This window comes from Pristiophorus japonicus, chromosome 17 (assembly GCF_044704955.1).
Source record: "Pristiophorus japonicus isolate sPriJap1 chromosome 17, sPriJap1.hap1, whole genome shotgun sequence".
Taxonomy (NCBI): Eukaryota; Metazoa; Chordata; class Chondrichthyes; family Pristiophoridae; genus Pristiophorus; species Pristiophorus japonicus.
This window is the reverse complement of record NC_091993.1, coordinates 7557911-7582131: the sequence shown is the minus strand read 5'-3', so window position 1 is coordinate 7582131 and position 24221 is coordinate 7557911. Positions and strand designations below refer to the sequence as shown.

General features: G+C 43.0%; 1 protein-coding gene across 3 annotated transcripts in view; it reads left to right on the top strand.

The window, feature by feature from the left end:
- lrrc28 (leucine rich repeat containing 28) overlaps window positions 1–22775 on the top strand; it is a 129578-nt gene extending 106803 nt beyond the window's left edge. For 2 of the 3 annotated variants that reach the window (XM_070858319.1, XM_070858318.1), the window contains exons 8-10: window positions 4036–4208; window positions 13381–13540; window positions 19599–22775. In XM_070858319.1, coding sequence (XP_070714420.1) covers window positions 4036–4208; window positions 13381–13540; window positions 19599–19671 — 406 coding nt within the window. In that variant the 3' untranslated portion in view covers window positions 19672–22775. Of the gene's footprint in view, window positions 1–4035; window positions 4272–13380; window positions 13541–19598 lie in introns of those variants that run through there. The other variant, XM_070858320.1, reaches the window with a different exon arrangement.
- Window positions 22776–24221: the final 1446 nt, after the last annotated feature.

Here is a 24221-nt window from a genome sequence, read left to right as displayed (position 1 = left end):
GGTACTTCAGGCAGACCTTCCATGTAGGAGACCGGGGCGGCGGCAGTGGCTCGATGGCAGCCGAAGAAACAGCAAGCAGCCTTCGAGCTGCGAGGGAGGCTGAGGCCATTCGGCCAGGGGACAGGGTAGGCGTGCAAAGCCAGGGAGAGGCAGCCAGCTAGCCAGTTTGAAACTTAAATTTGTAATTGCAGTATGGGTGCTGCATTGTCAACACCACGGATTATGCAATGGTTTCGCCATCAATTCAAAGTAGGCTGAGGGGCAGGAGACCTTACCCACGTCGGCAATATCGAGCCAGGCGCTCGTACCTGGACATGAGCGAGGCTGATTGTGTGAAAAGGCTGCGTTTCCGCAGAGAAGTTGTCGTTGAGATCTGTGATATGCTGAGAGCAGATTTGCATCCCAGAAGCAGAACGCCGACTGCCCTGTCTGTTGAAGTGACGGTAACAGCTAATTTGCCTTCTATGCCTCGGGATCATTTCAGGCTACAACTGGAGATGTGTGCGCCATCTCTCAACGTGCAATACATACCTGCATTTACCAGGTCACGGCTGCACTGTATGCGCGGAGGAATGATTTCATCAATTTCGCACAAGCGACCCATGAGAGGGCTGTGGGCTTCTTCAGGATTGCCGGCTTCCCAAAGGTACAGGGCGGCATTGATTGTACCCACATCGCCTTGCGAGCACCTGTGGAGGATTCTGAGCAGTACAGGAATAGAAAAGGTTTCCACTCAATCAGTGTGCAGCTCGTGTGTGACCACAAGCAGCGCATCATGTCAGTCGATGCGAGATACCCTGGCAGCACCCATGATGCGTTCATCCTACGCGACAGCGTTATATCTGACATGTTTGAGCAGCAGCCAGAAGGGCAGAGCTGGCTACTGGGAGACAAAGGGTACGGCCTGACCACCTGGCCCATGATGCCCCTACGCGTGACATGGACGGAAGCTGACCGTCAATACAACATGGCGCACATTGCGACGTGCAGCATCATTGAGAGGACCATTGACACATTGAAACAGCGTTTCCAATGTCTGGACCATCCCGGAGGCCACTTGCAATACTCATTGTCGGTCACTTCACTGTTGTGTGCTGCATGCTCCATAACTTAGCCATCATGAGGCAGCAGGAGCTGGTAGTGGAACCAGAAGACTCACATGAGGGGCCAGTGCCTGATGATAGTAATTTGGAAGAGCAGGATCAGGATGATGACGGCGATCAGGAAAGCATGCAAGTGCCTGATGCCGGAGCACGAGTTCGGAGTAGGCCCGTCCATCGATCTCCTTTAATGATTGCTCGAGCCCTATGCCAGCAGCTCATCCGTGAACACTTCAACTACTGATGCCTGAGGGCTCTGTGACCACTGTTGCGCATGGACATGTTTATTCTTTGCAGTTGTTCCTACGTTGTGTTGTGTTAATGAAATATGATTCAGTTTTAATAAAAAAATATTTTATTGAAATGTTAACGTCACTGTAATAAAATATTTGTTGTATCAAACTTTACTTTTTAATATATGAAGATCACTTTAAAAACTTTAAAATCACTTATAAACTTGTAAAGTTACAAAACTTACAAAACAATTTCAATTTGAAAAACGCTACTACAGTTACATCAAGAACAAGAACAAAAGCAGCAAAGAACGGCTGCAACCATGTCTCATCCACATCTCAGTGAATGTTCACTTCCTCATGGGGGCATCATTTGATTGGCCGGGCTGTGTGCCCTTATTGCAGCAGCTATCTCCATGACGGCCTGTGCCGTCGATTGCACTCCCTCGGACATTCCCTTCCTAAGTTCCTGTGACATTACTGCTATTTCTCCCGTCAGGACCGTCACCTCTTCACCCACTGCACTGACGCTACCGATGAGTGATCGGGTAAGCTCATTGGTCTCCATACCCAATGCCACAACCTGAGCCACATCTGTTGCACGCTGCATCTCAGGAGAGCGGGTCTCCAATCTCCTTCTCCTCTGCTTGGGTCTGCCTCGCAGCACCACTACACTGGGAGGCACTGGCTGGGACAGTGGGACGCTCTGTGTTCCAGACGGCAGTACTAGAGAGAGAGTCGCGGGCTGGGGCAGTGGGACGCTCTGTGCTCCAGACGGCAGTACTAGAGAGAGAGTCGCGGGCTGGGGCAGTGGGACGCTCGGTGCTCCAGACGGCAGTACTAGAGAGAGAGTCGCGGGCTGGGGCAGTAGGACGCTCTGTGCTCCAGACGGCAGCACTCGAGTGCGAGCCATGGACTGGGATGGTGGGTGAATGGGTGTAAATTGTTCCGTGATATCACCAGCACCACTGGGACCCGCAACATTGGAATCAAAACCATGGAAGGTGGAACCAGAACCTATGCTAAGGGTTGAAACTCTGATGCCCCTTAATGTGGGCTCATAAACATTAATTTGGAAGGTCTCCTCTGTAGACATTTCAGTCATCGCCGCCATCATCCAGTCTGGATCGTCTGCATCTGGTTGTACTGGTTCTTGTTCTGGATCTTCAGGGTTAGCATCATCATCATCATCATCATGTTCTGCAAAATACATCAGAACAGTCAAATGTTTAACAGCTAGGGAGGGGGCAGGATGGGTGGCATGAGTACTCTCACACAGAGCAGGCCAGGTAGCAGGTTGATTTAAAGGGCCACGATGCATTTTCAGGACTTAACCTCTTCCTCGCGTGCGGGCCCAGCTTGTGCTGTACTGATTGCTTTTCTCCATGTACGACTTATCATAGCAGCTACCCTCTGTTCCAAGGGTGTCAGTGGATGCAGATTGGGCACGCCTCCTCCTGTTCGAGTTGCTTCCCTTTTGTTGTGGGTCAATTTCTTCTGCAAAGAGTAAAATATAACTTTTTACAGAGTGCGTCTTTCTGCAGGGTGTGACATACAGATAGCCACATTACAATTACGATTACATTAAAAAATGAAAATATCACTTGCACTAACTACTTGACCAAAGTCGTGCCATTTCTTTTTACACTGGCTTCCAGATCTCGTGGTATGCACCACTGCGCAGTAAGTTTCTGCAACTTGGTTCCAGCGTTTCTTCATTTCTTTAGGTGGCATTTTTATGCGACCTCTGTTGCTGGTATCCAGCTCCTGCCATCTCTGCTCAATGACGTTTACTAATATCTCCACTTCCTCATGCAAGAAATTCTTTGTTCTTGGTGGACGTTGTTCCATTGCTGTATTGAATTGACACTCTTATTTTTCAAAGCACACAGTCCTTAATTTGCATGCACCTATGCAGCACCTGTTCTGGAAGTTTAGCAGCAAAAAGCTGCACTCACTGATTTCAGCAGGTGATTTTTTCAACAGTGCTGCTAAAAGCACTCTTTCAGGCACAAAAAAAATCACCAAGATTCAATCCCAAGCCTTTCCAGAGGCCCACGAAACAAATCAGCACTTTTCTTCGAGTTCCTTTAAAAATGGCCGAGTGCCAATGTTTATGGCCTAATGCGCATAAATTAAATATTCTATTTGACGCTTCCTGCTTTAGATGACGCAGCTCATTAACAATTCTTCGATCTGATTGGTTAAGGAGATACACAGGTCCCAGATCCCCTGTAGCCACACCGTTTTTGATTTCTAATTTACAGCAAGTTCCAGTGTAAAGTCCCAGAGAAAGTCTGTGGGTAAGTAAGTACAATGAACGGCTGGTGCAATTCATTCACCGCTGACCACAAAATCCAGCCGAATGTATTTATTTCAACAGTGCCTGTATAGAAATCAAACCATTCATGTCACATTTGCTATGCCTTTCTCTCCCAAAACACTATAACGTTTGTTATAGAATAAGGGGAGATCATCTACATTAATGTTGAGAAGGAATCAGATGTTTCTCAAGCTAAACGATGCAGAAAAGAATACATGATATTCAGAAATCATTGAGAAATGTAATACTAGAATTTTTTTTACTCTATAATACAGTAGTAGAACTTGTGATTTGATCAAAGGTTGCACTGTCAAATACAATGGTGACTCAAACATTGCAATGACTTTTGGATGTGTTTTTCTTCCCTGTTTAACCACAGTTGCGGTTCCTCTGTGCAAAATGAAGAAGTGAAGCTTTCATTCACCCATAGGCAGCTGACCATTATTGTACCAGATGAAATCCAGGCAATAGGAACAGAAAATGACACTGTGCCACCACTTCAAGAAATGGTTATGAGGACTATCTACAATTTTTACGGCACATCTAAGAAAGGCATGTCTCACTAGTATTCTTGATATTGATGGTCACAGATTTAAGCCTGAAATTAAATGCAAGGTTGGTTTTATAGCTTTGAATATTAAAAATGCCTTTAGCACAATGCAGTAAAGATAGGAAATATTTTATTGGTTTTGCATGCTAATTGGGGACTGGAGACAATTGCTGGCTATTCCCAACAATATTACTGTCTCAGTGTGCAATTGAGGATGATAAAAGCAGCCCACTGAAATTAAAAGAACATTCTATTTACTTTTTCTCCACTTTTAAACTGCACTGCAAGGGATACACTAGAAAGTTGCTGAAAACTGATACATTGCCCATGTAAATTTTCAGCAATCTGTATTAATGTCTGCTTACCATACAGATCTGCAGTACATTCCGAGGGTGAAGAATGAAAAAAATCAGTTGTTTTAGTTATGCATCGCGTTGCTATAGCAGTGCACAAAGGCACAGAGTGATAGGATTCCATTTTGTGCCTTGGTTTTTCTCATGTGGCAAGTTCATGATCTCAGTTTTGTCTTTGGAGGGAAGAGCAGAGTGGAGGCTCAATAATGCGGGGTGGGGGGGGCGAGGGGGGGGTGGTGGGGGGGCGAGGGGGGGGTGGTGGGGGGGCGAGGGGGGTGGGGGGGTTGGCTGTGAAAGAAAATCGGAGGTGGGAAATGACATCACCATTTGCATGCTCCCCAGCAACCCACTTCAAACACATTCTTTACCCTTTTAGAAACATAGAAAATAGGTGCAGGAGTAGGCCATTCGGCCCTTCGAGCCTGCATCGCCATTCAATGAGTTCATGGCTGAACATGCAACTTCAGTCCCCCATTCCTGCTTTCTCGCCATACCCCTTGATCCCCCTAGTAGTAAGGACTTCATCTAACTCCTTTTTGAATATATTTAGTGAATTGGCCTCAACAACTTTCTGTGGTAGAGAATGCGGGAAGCAACAAATAATGTGATTTGGGCTTTGTGTTAATGGTCTGAAAATGAATTCATTTCACCAGTTGTGTAAAGCTGACATTATGCACAGTGTGATTTCACGTTGTATTAACATTTATTTCTATCTAAAACTGTTTTATGCATCATACATCGCACTTCATTGCAGATACGAAACCATTTAAAAGAAAAAGTAAGTTGTATAGTACTTCGGGCCATTGGCTGAAACTGATGAACATCTTTCAGTTTCCAATGTTCTCTCACCAAACCATTAAACTCACACTGAAGCTGTATTTATTTACCAAATTAATGCATGGCCTTAGCAGGACACATGTCAACTGAGCAGCAGAATAATACAATGTGGATGACATGGTAAAGCATTCCCGTCCTTGTAAAGCAGCCTCGCATCTGACTTACAATGTGCAATGCCTTGGGACCCTGCGCTGTTCCTTTCTTGGCCCCAGGGAACTGTGATGTGCACTTTTCTGTAGGTTTGCAGTTGTGTGTTTTTTGGCTTTCACCCTGTTGTTTTTAGCCGGTTCTTCAAATGAAAAAGGGACACATCTTGTGTTGGGGCTGGTGATGGTTCTGAGGAAAATTACAAAAACTCCAGGTTTATTGATTCAGCGACGCTCATCTGGGGGAGAGAAAAAAATACCTCAAGTGCTCGAAGATCTGCATGTCGGAAAACTGATCCTAAAAAGTAATTGTATCTAAGGGAAGATCGAACTTTATCCTTGGACTTAAAGGTTCACATTTAGTCAATCCTTGGTATAATACAGAATATATAGTACTGAGTCTGGTAAAGATAACTCTATAACTGCAATTTTTAATAAATTGTTCAGTAATGCAGCACAAATTTGAGATAGAACTGGAAAGAACAATATTGCATAGGTTATTACGAGTGAAAAAAGTACCAGCAGTGCTAAATTATTTAATAAGCCAAACACATATTTATGTGCCTTTTGAAACAATTGCAGTACTTGATTTTAGATCTACAGTTCCATATTTGTGCAGTTGGAAGGAACATCTTCCTTGGCCATGATCATAGTGAGTCAGGTGTCGAGCTGTTATAGTGTGGATGTAGGGGAGGGTTGCTCCTTGCCACAAGAACAATTTGGTAAGAAGTTTGGACGCGGTTTCTCCAGAGATACTGAGATAAGTGGTTTCTGGAAAATAAATTAGTATTTTCTTTAGGTAGTTATACATAAATGTGATCTTTTGTATGAAACAGTAACATTTGTAATTTTTTGATCCTATTTGAAAGTCTGGGGGGATGGAGGCTGACTAAGTTTTCAGTATGTTTTTTTAAGCAATTTGATTTAAGCAGTTTGCTTGATTTGCCATGTTTCTGAGAAATTTGACAGGTTACAATTAATACATTTGAATCACATTGAACAAATTTGCTTCTCTGGCAGTCAGATGAAGGAAGTTTAAACTGAGGTTGGACACATTTGATGTTGCAGTCATAGCGCTGGAAATTCATCAAAATCCACCAGTTTGCCACCAAAAAAAAATGCTATGATTCTGCTTTGATTTTGAGGCTGAAGGTTCATGGCCGATTACTGCCTCGGGAGGGGGGAGAAAACACAAAATATTTTTCCAAAAATTAAAAAATCTCAAAACATTCACAAGACCCTTTTCTAGTGAATCGCTGCAAAAGAATTTTAAAATAAAAACTTTAACTTACCTTTTTGCAGGGTTTCATACCGACCGCCATTCCAAGGGCTGCTCCGACAGGTTTTTCCTCGGCGTTTATTTTTTCCCATCTACGGGGCACCGCTGTGACCAAACTCGGGTGGAAGTGCTTTTTCCAGTCTTGCACGCCGGTGGTCCGCTCCCCAGTGGTATTTCAAAACCGCCGGTGAACTTCCCGCTGCACCGTTTTCCGCCCAAAACAACGAAATACCGCCGAAAAACACGGCGGAAGACTGATGAATTTCCAGCCCATAGGCCCCAAGTTTCCACACGATAAAAAAAACAGGCGCCCCTCCGAGCTGGGCGCCCGTTTTTCGCGCCGGAAAAAAAACGCGCGATTCTGGAGCGCCCTGCAGCTCCATGTCTGCTTGGTGCGGTGCCCGGGGGGGGCGGAGCCTACTACCCGCGCCGATTTTGTAAGTGGGAGGGGGCGGGTACCATTTAAATGTTTTTCCTGCCGGCAACCCTGCGCGTGTGTGTTGGAGCGTTCGCGCACGCGCAGTGTGAAGGAAACATTGGCACTCGGCCATTTTTGTAGTTCTTTGTAGCTGTTTAATTTTTGAACATTTTTTAAAAAGAGCACATTGCCATCAGCACTGAGGCTTCCTGCAGCAGTGAGAAGGCTGCAGGAAGCCTCAAAGTTAGGCAGTCGTTTCCCCCCCCCCCCCCCACCCTGCCGTCGGGAAATGGCTGCTGAACTGGTGAGGCTTCCTGCAGCATTCTCCCTGGCTGAAGCACTTTCACACAGGTAGGAAGATGGTTTATTTAATCTTTTCTTGGCTTATAAATTTTTATTCAGGTTGGATTTATTTGTATAATATTTGTAGAAGTATAAATAAGGATTTATTGTAGAATTTAATGACTTCCCTTCCCTCGCACCTCGTTCCGGACGCCTAATTTGTAACCTGCGCCTGATTTTTTAATGTGTCGACAAGGTTTTTTCAGTTCTACAAAAATCTTCACTTGCTCCATTCTAAGTTAGTTTGGAGTACGTTTTCACTGTGGAAACTTTCAAATCAGGCGTCAGTGGCCAGACACGCCCCCTTTTGAAGAAAGAAATTCTGTTCCAAAGTGAAAATGTTGTAACTGCCTAGAACTGCAGAAAAAAAAATGTGGAGAATTGCGATTTCTAAGATAGTCCGTTCTCCACCAGTTGCTCCTAAAAAAAAAAAAAAAATCAGGCGCAAATCATGTGGAAACTTGGGCCCATAGTGTGTGATGCCTGAAATGTGGTAGATAGCCAAGGGCACACTCATGTAAAATTTTAATAATATCGAACCTCCCATGGGATTACTTTGTGGTAAGTCAAATGATACACTGTTTTATAAGGACAAGATAACTAAATCATATGAAACAGTATTATTCAATTCCTCGATTGCAGGTTGTGGGCTAGAATTTGCACTGTTTCACCGCCCGGTTTCTTGGCGGTATTGGGCGAGAACCGGGTCGGCGAAAAATTTCCCAGCTTGAGGCACGTTCGAAGTACCACTCGGGAGTGGACCACTGGCGTGCAACGTCCACAGATTGCCCTTGCACGATCTTTGGCTGAGTGGGGACCCGTAGGTAAGGATAAAAAAAACTGTAAACGCCCACGAGGAGCTGGGCGGTCGGTAAATAGGTCTGCAAGAAAAAGCTAAGTGATTGGTTTTTTTACTATTTATTTTCAAAATCTGTTGGGGTGATATAATTTTAAAGTGTGTTAGGAATGCTTTTTTGATATTTTTTTTTTAAGTTACGTTTTTTTGAAAAATTATTTTTATTCCTATTCTCGCGTTAGGCCCAACCCGCAGCCTTGGGTAAATTTTTATAGATTTTTTTAATTCATCGGCCATTCTCTTTAGGCACCGCCCAATCTAGCTTAAATTGCACTTTTTCGCGCAGATTGGGAATGCAAGGTCCATATTTTCCGCTGGGCGGATTTTAACATTTTTTTCGGGACGTTTTCGCCAGCGATAATCTTCCCCGCCATAGCGGTTTTTTTGGGGGCAGCAATCGGGCACTGGCAGGCTTTGGGGAAATTCTAGCTCACAAATGTCTCTTTTCAGGCTACAAAGCCTGATAATAAATGGCTAAATGAATTAATAAAAAGGTTAATTGATATTTAAGTTGGAGATTAGAAGCTTGGTTTTGTTCGAAGATCTGTTAAAAGCCGACAGATGTGGTTTTGGTATTTTGTGTTTTTGCAGAATTTTTCTGTGCATGATAAATGATTGCCTTTGTTTATAATATAGAATCAGAGAATGGTTACAGCACAGAAGGCGGCCATTCGGCCCATCGAGCCCGTGCCGACTCTCAGCTAGTCGCCCTTTCCCCGCAGCCCTACAATTTTTTTTCCTTCAGATACTTATCCCATTCCCTTTTGAAAGATAAAATTGAGTCTGCCTCCACCACCCTTTCAGGCAGTGCATTCCAGATCCTAACCACTCGCTGCGTAAAAAAGTTTTTTCTTATGTCGCCTTTGGTTCTTTTGCCAATCACCTTTAATCTGTAGCCTCTGGTTCTCAACCCTTCTGCCAGTGGGAACAGTTTTTCTCTCTCTACCCTGTCCAGACCCCTCATGATTTTTTCCACCTCTATCAACGTAACTGAAGTCCCTCATTCCTGGAATCATTCTCGTAAATCTTTTCTGCACCTTCTTTTAAGGCCTTTACATCCTTCCTAAAGTACGGTGCCCAGAATTTTCTTTGCACTTTTTAAGTGGGAGACAGAAATTTGCATTAGACAATGTAACATCTGCAGTGTGTCGTATTGGAATAGATCGCCAGGTGAATTATATACATTTTAACATTCATTTCTAATTATATATTTATATTCTATTCATATGTAATGTATATATTGTCTGTCTTATGTTGATTTCTTCTAATTCTATTCTGGATATATATTTATTTGCAAAATCTGTGACAACATTTATGATTTTTTTTAAACTATAAGCACATGATATACATAAAATTATGTAACTGTGTTATATGGGGTGCAACTTTATTTCTTCATTCTGCAGTGGGTGAGGAGCACATTATTTATGCACTATTTTTATCCATAAGCAATGCTTTGGGAGATGCAGTTTGTATTTAATAAGTTGACAAGTGAACCTGAAAGGTACCCAATGCATTTTCAATTTGGCTAATTGGCTATTATTAAAAGTATCCAGTTCTGTTAGTGGAATAGAGTTTTTTTAATTGCTTAGGAATGTATCATTTGTAATGTGGGAATCCTCAGAGGAAGCTAGAACAAAAAAATACATGCTTATAATTTTACACTTCCACCATTCTTCTTGTTACTAGTGATTTGGCACAGTTTATTGCTCTTCCATACAGTTGCTGATTTTGAGAGACATTCATGCTTATGCTATTGTCTATTGGTGTTCCAGCATGTTACGGAGTGATTGCACGTGGGGACACAGCTCCCTGCACAGTAAGTTTCAGGTCTCCAGTGCACCAGGGGAGGCTCTGAACAGAAGTTGCACGCTTCATTCACCACATATTGGGAGAAGAAAATAGGAGGGAGAAAGAGAGATAAATACTGTCTGATTGCCCCTAGTATCTTAGAATGATCAGGTTTAAGATGCTGCTTAAAACTTACCTCTTTGACCCAGCTTTTTGGTCATTTGCTGTAATTTCTTATGTGGCTCGGTGTCAAACGTATTTGTTTTGTCTTAATACACTCCTACGAAACGCCTTGGCACGTTTTACTACATTAAAGGCGCTATATAAATACAAGTTGTGAACACAGGCACTGTATGGGTGTAGGGCAATTATTTTTGATTAGTAATTACTTGCCCTGGTGGTGGACCACCTTGAAATGTTGCAGTCCGTGTTGTGAAGGCACTCCCACAGTGCTGTTAGGTCAGGAGTTTCAGGATTTTGACCCAGCAACGATGAAGGAACGTCAATATATTTCCAAATCAGGATGGTGTGTGATTTGGAGGGGAACTTAGAAGTGGAGGTGTTCTCATGTGCCTGCTGCCCTTGACCTTGTAAGTGGTGGTTGTCGTAGGTTTGGGAGGTGTTGCCGAAGAAGCCTTGGCGAGTTGCTGCAGTGCATCTTGTAGATGTTACCCACTGCAGCCACCGGTGCGCCGGCGGTGGAGGGAGTGAATGATGGATGGGTCGCCGACCAAACTTTGTCCTGGATCAAGCTTCTTGAGTGTTGCTGGAGTGCACCCATCCAGGCAAATGGGGAGTATTCCATCACACTCCTGACATACCTCATAGATGGTGGGAAAGCTTTGGGGAATCAGGAGGTGAGACACTCGCTGCAGGATACCCAGCCTCTGATCTGCTCTTGCTGCCACGCAATTTCTGTGGCTGGTAATTTGTTTTGTACATGCTGAGATTCACAGTTGGCTCGAACAGACTGGAATTTTCCTCTGCATTAAATGCCGAATCCCAGAACAGGGATGTTAAAGTACAAAATGACAGTGATATAACAGAACCAGGAAAAGCCCGTATAAATCCACACTGACACCCACACATTTCTGTATCAGATGAAGATATAAACCCCAAGATCAAAAATAGCACAGCTTATAGTGTGATAGAAAACCCAGGCGTTTGTCACAGCCTTGAAACACACTCCCAGCAGCCTGCTGTATCCTGTATAAATAGGGAGGGCAGGGGCAGCCTGAAATTCTGTGTATCCAGCTCCACCAAGTGCAAGTGAGACAAAACCCAACCACCTGCCCGTCGAAATGCAAAGGTGCAGACCAATTTTGGCATTAAGCTGCACGGCTGCACAGGACTCTGCAGGTCCTGTGCAGCCGGTGAGCCAGATTTTAGATTGAAAAAAACCCTGTCTGCACAGAATGTTGAATGACTCGCATGGGCCCCCAAAAAATTAAAGGGAACATTGGTGAAGACCCCTAACCCAAATCCAGGGGATGGTGTTACTCAAGTGTTCGTGGCATGCTGCCTGTACAAGGGCACCAGTGGTGCTCTGGCACCGGTCAGAGCAGCGCCGCACAGCTCCAGAAATGGAGACGCAGCTTACGTTCTGGCCGGGAAAGGCCCAACCAGAATGTAAGCTGTCAATTCTTTTCCTCAGGGCACTTTCCAAAGTTAAATGACTCCCTTTGGCTTCAAGACTTTTTTGAGCCTTTCCTGGGGTTTTAGTGGGGGACTCTTGCTTTCTCACAGCTGACATCATTTCTCTTGAGACCTGAGAAGGACATACTGGGTGGAATTCCTGGGAGCGCCACCGTGCACAGCCCTAGGAGGTGGGAGGGTGAATAACCCAAACCCTCACCCTGAATGCAGAAATTAGCCAGCCAGAGTAAACAGGGCAGAATCTGGGTGGATTATGCCCCGATGTGTCTGGCCCAATGGCAGAAAACATTTCTATCCCTCCATAGGTTCAGGACCTAAGTTACATATTCCTTCGCAGCCATATCACCTTTCAACTCAGGCTTTTGGTCGAGTCTGTTTCAGAGAACACAGGTGACCAGTGATGGAATAAGATTGTGTGAGTGGAGAGGAGCAGCTCAACCCACATCACACACATGGGGAACTTGCTGTGACCAGTGACACGTTCCAACAGGACCAGCCTGCTTTACAGGGTCTGTTTCTAAGGTGCATATATACTCAACTCCGAGGGCAATCCTTTCTAAATCGAGTTACACAGTTTTCTCTACCTTTAGTTCAGTTTTTGATTTCTTCAAGTCTTCTTGTTCGATCGAATAATTCTTCTGAGCTCTCTGAATATTCTCAACTTTTTTCTTCACTTTCTCCGATAAAAGGCAATTCAAACAACGTGTGGGTAGTTAAAGTGCACTACCGGTCTTAACAGAGGCAGGCAGCCAATCTGCTCCCAGGAGTCAGGTCAGCATGTAAATATTATGGCGGAGGAGCAGCGAGAGATCGTGGCGGAGGTGTGGCAATTGAGCGTACGGGGCCCAGAAGAGCCAAGGGCCAGGGGCAGAACGGACAAGCCTACACTGCGATATGTGTGTGCTCTAGGTCCGTGCAGCAGAGCAGGTCTCCAGTCGTCCTGGTTTACCCTTGCCACTGGATAAAGGCCTAGCTCTGTCGAGCCCGTGTGGTGGCTGGTGTGCAACGGTCACCATACGTTAAAAAAATCCACGCACAGGCATCTTCCACCCCTTCAACTGGAGTTCAGGACTGGAACATCGGGTCCTTCATTGAAACATCTGTGAACTCATGTGGAAGCAAGTCATCCTAGTTCAAGGGACCGCCTATGATGATGTTTTAGAACAGGTTTGGCAGCTGCCGGGGAGCAGGTACTCTGCTCTTTAAGCCAAAGAAATGATTTGTGATATGAGCACACCTGAAGAAAGGAGTACAAAATACAAAAAAAAACTGTCTTCTTTATTTTCAGTAACTATCGAACTTGTTCGATAATTCATAATATTTACTGTGATTGAAGCCATCTGGTTCTGTCTGATGCAATTGTTCGACATGGAGACATGAGCAGGTTTAGATTCAAGCTGTTAAATTTGTGTTGCTGCTACTAAGCTTTACAACGATTAAATTGCATTAAGTAGGAAGTTTATTGCAAAAAAAAATTACAATGTTATGTTCTTCTGTAGGTCTGGATCTTCTGTCCCCAATCTCATTACCGAGGAATCTGTGCGAGTTACTATTCTACCCACTGGGACATTGTCATCATTGCAGCCAGCCCATGTTTACCATCGTCTATCCGAAGTGTTTTCCTCTGACTGAGACCCCTATGGCTGCCTTGTATAATGGGTAATTATAAAGAAATTGGTATTGTGGATTGAATGCCGTTGAGGTTTTCACTGAAGGGAAAAACATCAACACCCAAAAGGGAAGCACAATGCTTATTTGATTAAATAGCTAGCCTATTTAGATTGCAACAAATAGTTACATTTCTGAGGCGAAAGCAAAACATATTTTCCTATAAACTGCAGAGATGGTATTTTAATAACATTTTACAATTTTGCACTTACTGTTCAGAAATTCTTCAATAATTTTTGAATGAATTAGGGCAGAGATGGGCCCGAAGCAGGTTTCTGGAGCTCTCCGGAAGATAATTCAGGTTCTTTGAGTTATGAAAACTTGAGTATATTCAATTTATGATGTCTTTCTGAAGGTCTCACCATTGTTCCAAATTTCTGTTGAACATTTAGAATCTGATCTGTATGTCTGTGTAAACTGACCAGTCTTGGTTGGTAACTTTCTTGCTACAGAGTCAGAAGGTTCAAGGCTCACTTCAGGACTTGGGCACATAATCTCAACTGACACTCCATTACAGTGTTGAGGGAGTACTACTGCATGGTCATATGTGCTATCTTTTGGATCAGATGTTAAACCAGGACCCTGTCTGTCTGTCCATCCCTGTGGTTCAGCTGGACACTAAGGATCTTGTGGCACAATTTGAAAAACAGAAGAGATTTCTCCTGAAGTCTCGACCGACAGACATCCCTCAAGCAACATCGCCAAGAACAGATGAACTGTTCATTTATTCCGTGGCTCATGTGCAAACTGACTGCATTTTCCCATGCAGCAAGTCATTCCACTTCATAAGTGATTCATTGTTTATGGAGTGCCTTGGGCTGTTTAAGAGATGTGAAATGTTACTATATAAATGCAAGTCTTTAAAGTGTGCTGTCTTGGGTTTGCTTGAGGAAACCGCAGTTGCAACTCGAGATATTAGGGAACATTGGTTTGAGTGGTGGATATATTTTGAATCATCACATTGGACACTTTCTCCAGAAAAGGCCTGCGTGGTCAATTTCATTTCATGACACAAAGAACACAAGTACTAAGAAATTACAGTCAGTCTTTAAATCACAGTCAATGCTACACTGAGTTGCATTAGACATGGCATCTACTCCCTTTATTCATGCCCTACTTGGTGTTTCAAAAATATCCATAGATTTTTTTTTAAGTATACAGAACGAAGATGCGAGTCAGTCCTTAGCCTCTAGTTTATGTTGGATATGCCTAAATGTATGCTGTGATGCTCTTATCCTCAAAACAGCATATGCTCTGAGTTACCATAAGCAATAAGTTGCATTTATATAGTGCCTTTCACAACCTCAGGATGTCCCAAAGCGCTTCACAACCAATGAAGTACTTTTGAAGTGTAATCACTGTTATGTAAGGAACCCGAACCCTGCGGTAACCAATTTGCGCACAGCAAGGTACTGCAAACAGCAATTAAATTAATGAGCAGTAATCTGTGTTAGCGATGTTGGTTGAAAGATGTATATCGACTAGGACACTGCAAGAAGCGGGTGCATGACATTCTAAAAAGGGAAGGAGAACAGCCAGTTGTCGTGGTGCACATTGGTACCAACAACATAGGTTAAAAAAAAGGGATGAGGTCCTACGAGACGAATTTAAGGAGCTAGGAGCTAAATTAAAAAGTAGGACCTCAAAAGTAGTAATCTCGGGATTGCTACCAGTGCCACGTGCTAGTCAGAGTAGGAATCGCAGGATAGCGCAGATGACTACATGGCTTGAGCAGTGGTGCAGCAGGGAGGGATTCAAATTCCTGGGGCATTGGAACAGGTTCTGGGGGGAGGTGGTACCAGTACAAACCGGACGGTCTGCACCTGGGCAGGACCGGAACCAATGTCCTAGGGGGAGTGTTTGCTGGTGCTGTTGGGGAGGAGTTAAACTAATATGGCAGGAGGATGGGAACCAATGCAGGGAGACAGAGGGAAACAAAAAGACAAAAGCAAAAGACAGAAGGGAGATGAATAAAAGTGGAGGGCAGAGAAACCCAAGGCAAAAAACAAAAAGGGCCACTGAATATAAAGGGGCTGCAGGAGGGGTCAAAACTAAAAATCATGGTTTAAAAACTAGGATTAAAACACACTACCTAAATGCACGCAGCATTCGAAATAAAGTAAATGAGTTGACGGCACAAATCATCACAAATGGGTATGATTTGGTGGCCATTACAGAAACATGGTTGCAGGGTGGCCAAGACTGGGAATTAAACATACAGGGGTATCTGACGATTCAGAAAGATAGACAAGAAGGGAGAGGAGGTGGGGTAGCTCTGTTAATAAAGGATGATATCAGGGCAATTGTGAGAGACGATATTGGCTCGAATGAACAAAATGTTGAATCATTGTGGGTGGAGATTAGAGATAGTAAGGGGAAAAAGTCACTGGTGGGCGTAGTTTATAGGCCCCCAAATAATAACTTCACGGTGGGGCGGGCAATAATCAAGGGAATAATGGAGGCATGTGAAAAAGGAACGGCAGTAGTCATTGGGGATTTTAACCTACATATCGATTGGTCAATTCAAATCGCACGGGGTAGCCTGGAGGAGTAATTCATAGAATGCATACGGGATTGTTTCTTAGAACAGTATGTAACAGAAACCTACAAGGGAGCAAGCTATCTTAGATCTGGTCCTGTATAATGAGACAGGAAAAATGAACCATCTCCGAGTAAAAGATCCTCTCGGAATGAGTGATCACAGTTATGGTTGAATTTGTAATACAGATTGAGGGTGAGGAAGTTGTGTCAGAAACAAGTGTACTATGCTTAAACAAAGGGGACTACAGTGGGATGAGGGCAGAGTTGGCTAAAGTAGACTGGAAACACAGACTAAACGGTGGCACAATTGAGGAACAGTGGAGGACTTTTAAGGAGCTCTTTCATAGTGCGCAACAAAAATATATTCCAGTGAAAAAGAAGGGCAGTAAGAGAAGGGATAACCAGCCGTGGATAACCAAGGAAATAAAGGAGAGTATCAAATCAAAGACCAATGCGTATAAGGTGGCCAAGGTTAGTGGGAAACTAAAGGATTGGGAAAATTTTAAACAACAGCAAAGAATGACTAAAAAAGCAATAAAGAAAGGAAAGATAGATTTCGAAGGTAAACTTGTGCAAAACATAAAAACAGATAGTAAAAGCTTTTACAGATATATAAAATGGAAATGAGTGACTAAAGTAAATGTTGGTCCCTTTGAAGATCAGAAGGGGGATTTAATAATGGGAAATGTGGAAATGGCTGAGACCTTAAACAATTATTTTGCTTCGGTCTTCACAGTGGAAGACACAAAAACCAGGCCAAAAATTGCTGGTCACGGGAATGTGGGAAGGGAGGACCTTGAGACAATCACTATCACTAGGGGGGTAGTGCTGGACAGACTAATGGGACTCAAGGTAGACAAGTCCCCTGGTCCTGATGAAATGCATCCCAGGGTATTAAAAGAGATGGCGGAAGTTATAGCAGATGCATTCGTTATAATCTACCAAAATTCTCTGGACTCTGAGGAGGTACCAGACGCCTCTGTTTAAAAAAGGGGCAGACAAAAGGCAGGTAACTATAGGCCGGTTAGTTTAACGTCTGTAGTGGGGAAAATGCTTGAAACTATCATTAAGGAAGAAATAGCGGGACATCGAGATAGGAATAGTGCAATCAAGCAGACGCAGCATGGATTCATGAAGGGGAAATCATGTTTAACTAATCTACTGGAATTCTTTGAGGATATAACGAGCATGGTGGATAGAGGTGTACCGATGGATGTGGTGTATTTAGATTTCCAAAAGGCATTCGATAAGGTGCCACACAAAAGGTTACTGCAGAAGATAGAGGTACGCGGAGTCAGAGGAAATGTATTAGCATGGATAGAGAATTGGCTGGCCAACAGAAAGCAGAGAGTCGGGATAAATGGGTCCTTTTCGGGTTGGAAATCGGTGGTTAGTGGTGTGCCACAGGGATCGGTGCTGGGACCACAACTGTTTACAATATACATAGATGACCTGGAAGAGGGGACAGAGTGTAGTGTAACAAAATTTGCAGATGACACAAAGATTAGTGGGAAAGCGGGTTGTGTAGAGGACACAGAGAGGCTGCAGAGAGATTTGGATAGGTTGAGCGAATGGGCGAAGGTTTGGCAGATGGAATACAATGTCAGAAAGTGTGAGGTCATCCACCTTGGGGGGAAAAAAACAGTAAAAGGGAATATTATTTGAATGGGGAGAAATTACAACATGCTGAGATGCAGAGGGACCTGGGGGTCCTTGTGCATGAATCCCAAAAAGTTAGTTTGCAGGTGCAGCAGGTAATCAGGAAGGCGAATGGAATGTTGGCCTTCATTGCAAGAGGGATGGAGTACAAAAGCAGGGAGGTCCTGCTGCAACTGGACAGGGTATTGGTAAGGCCGCACCTGGAGTACTGCGTGCAGTTTTGGTCACCTTACTTAAGGAAGGATATACTGGCTTTGGAGGGGGTACAGAGACGATTCACTAGGCTGATTCCGGAGATGAGGGGGTTACCTTACGATGATAGATTGAGTAGATTGGGTCTTTACTCGTTGGAGTTCAGAAGGATGAGGGGTGATCTTATAGAAACATTTAAAATCATGAAAGGGATAGACAAGATAGAGGCAGAAAGGTTGTTTCCACTGGTCGGGGAGATTAGAACTAGGGGGCACAGCCTCACAATACGGGGGAGCCAATTTAAAACCGAGTTGAGAAGGAATTTCTTCTCCCAGAGGGTTGTGAATCTGTGGAATTCTCTGCCCAAGGAAGCAGTTGAGGCTAGCTCATTGAATGTATTCAAGTCACAGATAGATAGATCTTTAACCAATAAGGGAATTAAGGGTTACGGGGAGAGGGCGGGTAAGTGGAGCTGAGTCCACGGCCAGATCAGCCATGATCTTATTGAATGGGGGAGCAGGCTCGAGGGGCTAGATGGCCTACTCCTGTTCCTAATTCTTATGTTCTTATGTAAGAACTTCCCATGGTCTTGTCCGAATAGTGCTGTGGGATCTTTTGCGTCCACCTGAGAAAGCAGACGGGGTCTCGGCCAAAACCTGGCAACTCCGATAGTGCAGCACTCCCGCGGTATTGCACTAAATTATCAGCCTATATTATGTGCTTAAATCTCTAGAGTGGGGATTTAACCCACAACTGAGCCAAGACTGATGACAATGGTACGGAAGATCTCCCACTACTGCTAAATTATTTTTCTCTTGTTCGTCATGGTGATTAGCTTTTCAAGAGTTAGTTTTATTTCCCAATTTTCTCACCTTTTCTATTCTGTTCTCCTGAAGGCAGTGACTTATGCTCGGGTATGATACCATAACCTCTAGTGCCGCCCCTGCATTGGAGTACCTTATGTATGAACCTATGCAGTGTGTGGTAGACTCTTGAGTGTGAGGGCGTCACAGCCATGCTAGATTCCAATGTCCATGTGCCCTTCCCAGCAGGAGCCATTGGATTGTGACTAGGAGTTGGGAAGCTTTAACTCTGCTCTTAAGCCTCAGGATACTGAGGCCATCTGTACATCCATCCGCCCCTACTCTAACTGAGATTAGCTAACTCAGCCGAGAACGGAGATCAATTCTGAGACATTCCTAATCTATATGGCTCAGTCCCTTACCATACAGTGCATTTACCAACTTGCAATTTGGAAGCTGGAATACATCATCTTGATACTGTGCCCACATTCATGACATTTTTTCCCTGTTTTTAATCAATTGCTGGAAAATACTGTTGAATATGTTAAATACTGTTGAATGTTGAAGTTCTCACAATAATATTTTTGAAATTAAATCAAGAAAACAAGACTTGAGGTGGTTGATTTATATGGGCTACACTATAAAATGGCAAATAATATAAGCTCTGACATTGGCAATACTCAATGATAATAATTTCTCTCCAAGACAGTGAAATTGTACTCTAGAAATAATTCTGAAATAAAAACAAACTGACCCAGATACAAACTGTAGTTGTTGATTAATAATTAAACCTTATTTCATCCTTCAAAATATATCTGACAAATACCAAGATTATGATTTGTCTGTTTTCGTAGGAGGACAAAAATGAGCTTTGTAGCATACTGCTGCTCTATCAAGTGTCTACAGGTTTTCGAACTGCTCAGCTGACAGATCTCAAGACGAATGAACTACTGCCAGAACTTGGAAGAGACATTGGAAAGGCTCTGTGAATAGCATGGTTTGATAGGAAGTTCCAATGGTTGAATTTCTAGCCTTGATATTCAGTAAGGCCTTTATGGTTTGCAAGACTATACTAAGCTTTCAGAAAACTTTGGAAAGATTATGATCCTTTTCAAGTAATGAAAACTATAATGATTCACACACGTGTGGGGAATTATTAATTCCTAGTGAAGATTTCTGTCATTTTTCAACGTCAAACACCTACACACTTTGAAAGTCTGTTACCTGGGAGATGATATATCATGTAAGCTTAAGGGGGAAAACTGCGAACCAATAAATAAAAGGAAACCCATTTTGGCATAACTGCTTAAAGGCCAAAGCAAACTTTGTATGAGCTGGTTAATTGCAGTGTTTAGATTACCACCTTTTCATAATTGTAGTTTTCTTTCATTTGTCAAAACCGCGACATTGCAATCAATGTGGTAATAAACCATAATTTTAATCTCAAATAAAATAGTTATGTAATGAAACAGATAAGCAAGTTGTATGGTTGCAATCTCACAACTCGTGTTCATATATATATACATTGAGGGGTGGTTAAAAAAGTGGGCTATTAAGTGATACTGGTTGAATAACCAGTCCCAAAAGGACTGCGTGGTTTATCTTTGTTACAAGTCATGGAAAATGTACTTCATTTTTTTTATATGCTTCAGGCCCCAGTTCAGAACCTGGGATGAAATGACTTGCATTCCTTTGATCTTGAATTTTTTTTGTTTCACACCAGAGTCCATGATTGAGAGTCTCCATCTTTCTTCCCTTTGTAAACATTGCTGTTTTCAAGTGCAGTTGCCTATGTAAACGAATGCAATATATGCAGTGACATGTTTATGTGGCAGTTACTGCTTGTGTATTAAATGCCAGTATGGTGTGTAAGCTGATTGTTGCTCCTCCTGCAGCTTTGTTGGTTAATACACTGCATGGTGTGTTGCAAAGTCATACAGACCATTGGGTGTGGGGTTTGGTCTCTCGTGTGGGTGTAAAGTAAATTGATTTCATTTACAGGAGTAGTCAGGGATACTAAAATTAGACCCTAGAATAGAGAGGGGAAAATCAACCATGGTTACTACTTGTTACCTCGCTGCAATTAGAGTTAATGAACGAGAGGAATAGACTTTGATGGTATTAGAGGAATTCACTTCACAGGACTGAATGGCCTTTTCATATCCCTGACTTTTGATATGTTCTTTCAAAGAGTGTATGGATCCCAGGTGAGGGGAGGATCAATCAATGACAGCCAAACCCAATTGAGCTTTGGGCATTTCTTCAGAATAAATTCAATTTTCTTCAAAATGTGAAGGAACCAATGTAGTTGATCATACTGTCTAAGCAAATGGTGTTAGCAGCTCTTTTAGTGCTCTTTACTCCAATTTTTTTGTTGCAAAACTTAATTTTTTTTCGGCGGTGAAAGATGATGTAAATTCTATACCTGTTGAATGAGTCAAATGGTGTATGGCAGGAGCTGCTGGATGGAGGCCAGTTTTTAACCAATTGAACTTGATCAACAAATGGACCTGCAGCACTGCATTAGGTGATTCTCTGAGGAGTGGCTCAGACTGGATATGTATAATGACAACCATGTTCTCTGGGACATGCTGCTCAATACATCTCTGAATACAAGACAAAATAATGGATATGGATCTCTTGTGGCATTGGTAATGGGCAGTCTGTGGTCTGGAGCATGGTTTTGCTGCTGACCTGGCCTGTCCCTTTTAAGACCATTGTTCAAATATAAACTGTGGGAATCCAGGTAATTTCTAACTGCTTGTAAATTCTAGGGGTGAATTAGAAGGCAGTGAATTGCTTATATGCTTCAGGCTTCAGGCCGGAACATAAGAACTAGGCGCAGGAGTAGGCCATTTGGTCCTTCAATGCTGATCTTCTCCACCTTCCTGCATTATCCCCATATCCCTTGATTCCCTAAATATCCAAAAATCTAGCTATCTCTGCTTGAATATTCTCAAGGACTGAGCCTCCACAGCCCTCTGGGGTACAGAATTCCAAAGATTCACCACCCTCTGAGTGAAGAAATTTCTCCTCATCTCAGTCCTAAATGGCCAACCCCTTATTCTGGACTCCCCAGCCCAGGGGAAACATCCTCCTTGCATCTACCCTGTCAAGCCCTGTAAGAATTCTGTATGTTTCAATGAGATCACCCCTCATTCTTCTAAACTCTAGAAAATATAGGCCTAGTCTACTCAATGAACCTATGATAAAGTGCCTTGCTTTCTTTTTAACTTACTGTTTTTCTTCACACTTGTGTCCAAGACTAAGTCTCCATCTTAGCTCAGACTGTCAGTGTTGTAGTGACTGCCCATCTCCATATAGCCTCAGGTGGTGTCCTCTCTATTTCCTTCCTCATTTTCATCTTCTCTCTGGTAAGTTACTCTCAATCACCAGCTTTCCTCTGGTCAGTGACTGCCCCTCGCTCCCCCCACTGACCCATCCTCCATTTTATCTCAGGCAGTAATTGGGATCAAGACCTGGTCCAGGATTCTGGGAGATACACCAGTTCCTGGATCGCTATGGGTGCAAGTAGAACAGAATTGGGCGCAGGCAGACACCTGTAACTGGACCAACAACAGTCAGTATAACACAGTCACTTTGAAAATTGCCGTGGCACCATTGATTATTATGTCAATTTGTGTAATGATCAGCTAATGAGTCAAGAGATGTGTGATCAAAATTGGCGTTAGCTAAAATACGAACCACTGCTAGATTTCTTTAGTTTACAAATTGTGGAATAAAACAAAATAAATGGGAATACAGAGTATGTGACACATGTTCATGCAAGGAGCTGTAAAATTTTATAGAATATAAAGTTGATAAATGGGTGATATGTTTCTCCAGTGAGATGTTGGGTTACTCACTGAATTGTTATGAACTGCCTTAATTGTTTTTCATAATGTGTATTTCTGCATGTAGCTTTTAGTATTATCAGCCAAGTGTCAATGTTCTTTAAATTGTATGGTATTTCTATGGCACTACTTGTGGACTTTATAAAAAAAAAAAAATTAAAGTTGTGTACACTTGGGCAGCAGGCTCCTGTGTGTCCTTCATCAGCTGCTTGTAGCCCCAGGGATCTCTCAGGGCAGGCTTCTCAGACTGCTCCGACATGACCTTGCACTTTCAGCAGTATTTTCTTTTTTAAATCTCTGACTTCAACAGGCATTTGAGTCTCTGCCTCAAATTGTAATCGATTTCAGGCATTAAAATATCAGCTGTTAATATACTGTAAATTATTTCTGTGGGAGGAAGAATCTTAACCATGGTGCTTGCCGTACCTATCCCCATTGGGTGAGACTCTGTTATATTTTAAACTCATTGGCCCACTGCCCTGCCCATGAGACAACTTGGGCCAATCAGCAGGCAGAGGAACAGCCCTGAATGCGAAAGAAAGTTATTCTATATAAATAAATATTACATCTTGTAATGAATATTAATGTTGAATGTATTGGAAGGTTGACCAGTGTAATGTATTTGCTTTGGGGGTTCTTTGCTTAAGAATTCATAGCAAAACACTGCTATTAAGAACTAATTGGTTTCTTGGCGAAGGTTTAACAATCTCTCTACACATTACCAGTTCATCCACTAGGCTCACAACCACCTGCCTCATCGTGGATCCCCTGAACCCAACTGGTTGGGTTTTTTTGAGTCTTGTGAACATCACATGACTGGCTAAGCCACTCCCAACTCAACAGCTCTACAAACGTATGAGCATCCTCACGGGTACATACATTACAACTAGAAAGATAGTGATAGTTGAAGGAGTCTGCACTGTCAAATGTATTTTACAGTTTTTTTTGACCATTTTGTTTATTTACACAGAGAAACAGCTGCTCAGGAAGTCGCCTGAAACCTTTTTATGACCCGCCTGTTCAATTGTACTACTTTATTGATCCAGAGGCTAATCCATCATACATTAACGACTTGTTGATAGTCATTACATAATATGATGTGCCTGTATTCCACTGAAATGCTCCATAAGTTTAGAAGTTGTAAGGAGGCATTAGGCCTCCATTATCTGTGTTTTCATATTCCTTAATGTTAGTCAAGAGTTCGCCTGAGCGGAGACTTTGTATGGAATTGAATATGAAATGGGGCCTGTGGCCTCCTGTCCCCACCTGTCACTGGAGAAAGGGGCTGGTAAGTTTACAGGTATTCCCCTTTGTAACATGTACATTAGTGTGGCACTCCGGAATAGACTTCACCTTGAGCTTAACCCCTCCTTTCAGGAAGAATGAGAACCAGCAACTGTGGCCATTTGTCGACATAATAACTAGAAGCAGTCCCACATCTATTACATGTCTATGCACCGTAAGGTTTAAATGCCATATAGTCACAGTATGGTCTTTCTGATATGATCAGAGAATATAAGCATATCAACTGAAAAATGTTGCAGTAAAATCTTGAGAGAAGGGCCCTTTTTACAGCATGTGGAACAGATCAGTTACTTGGCATTTAACACAAATCCTCTGATC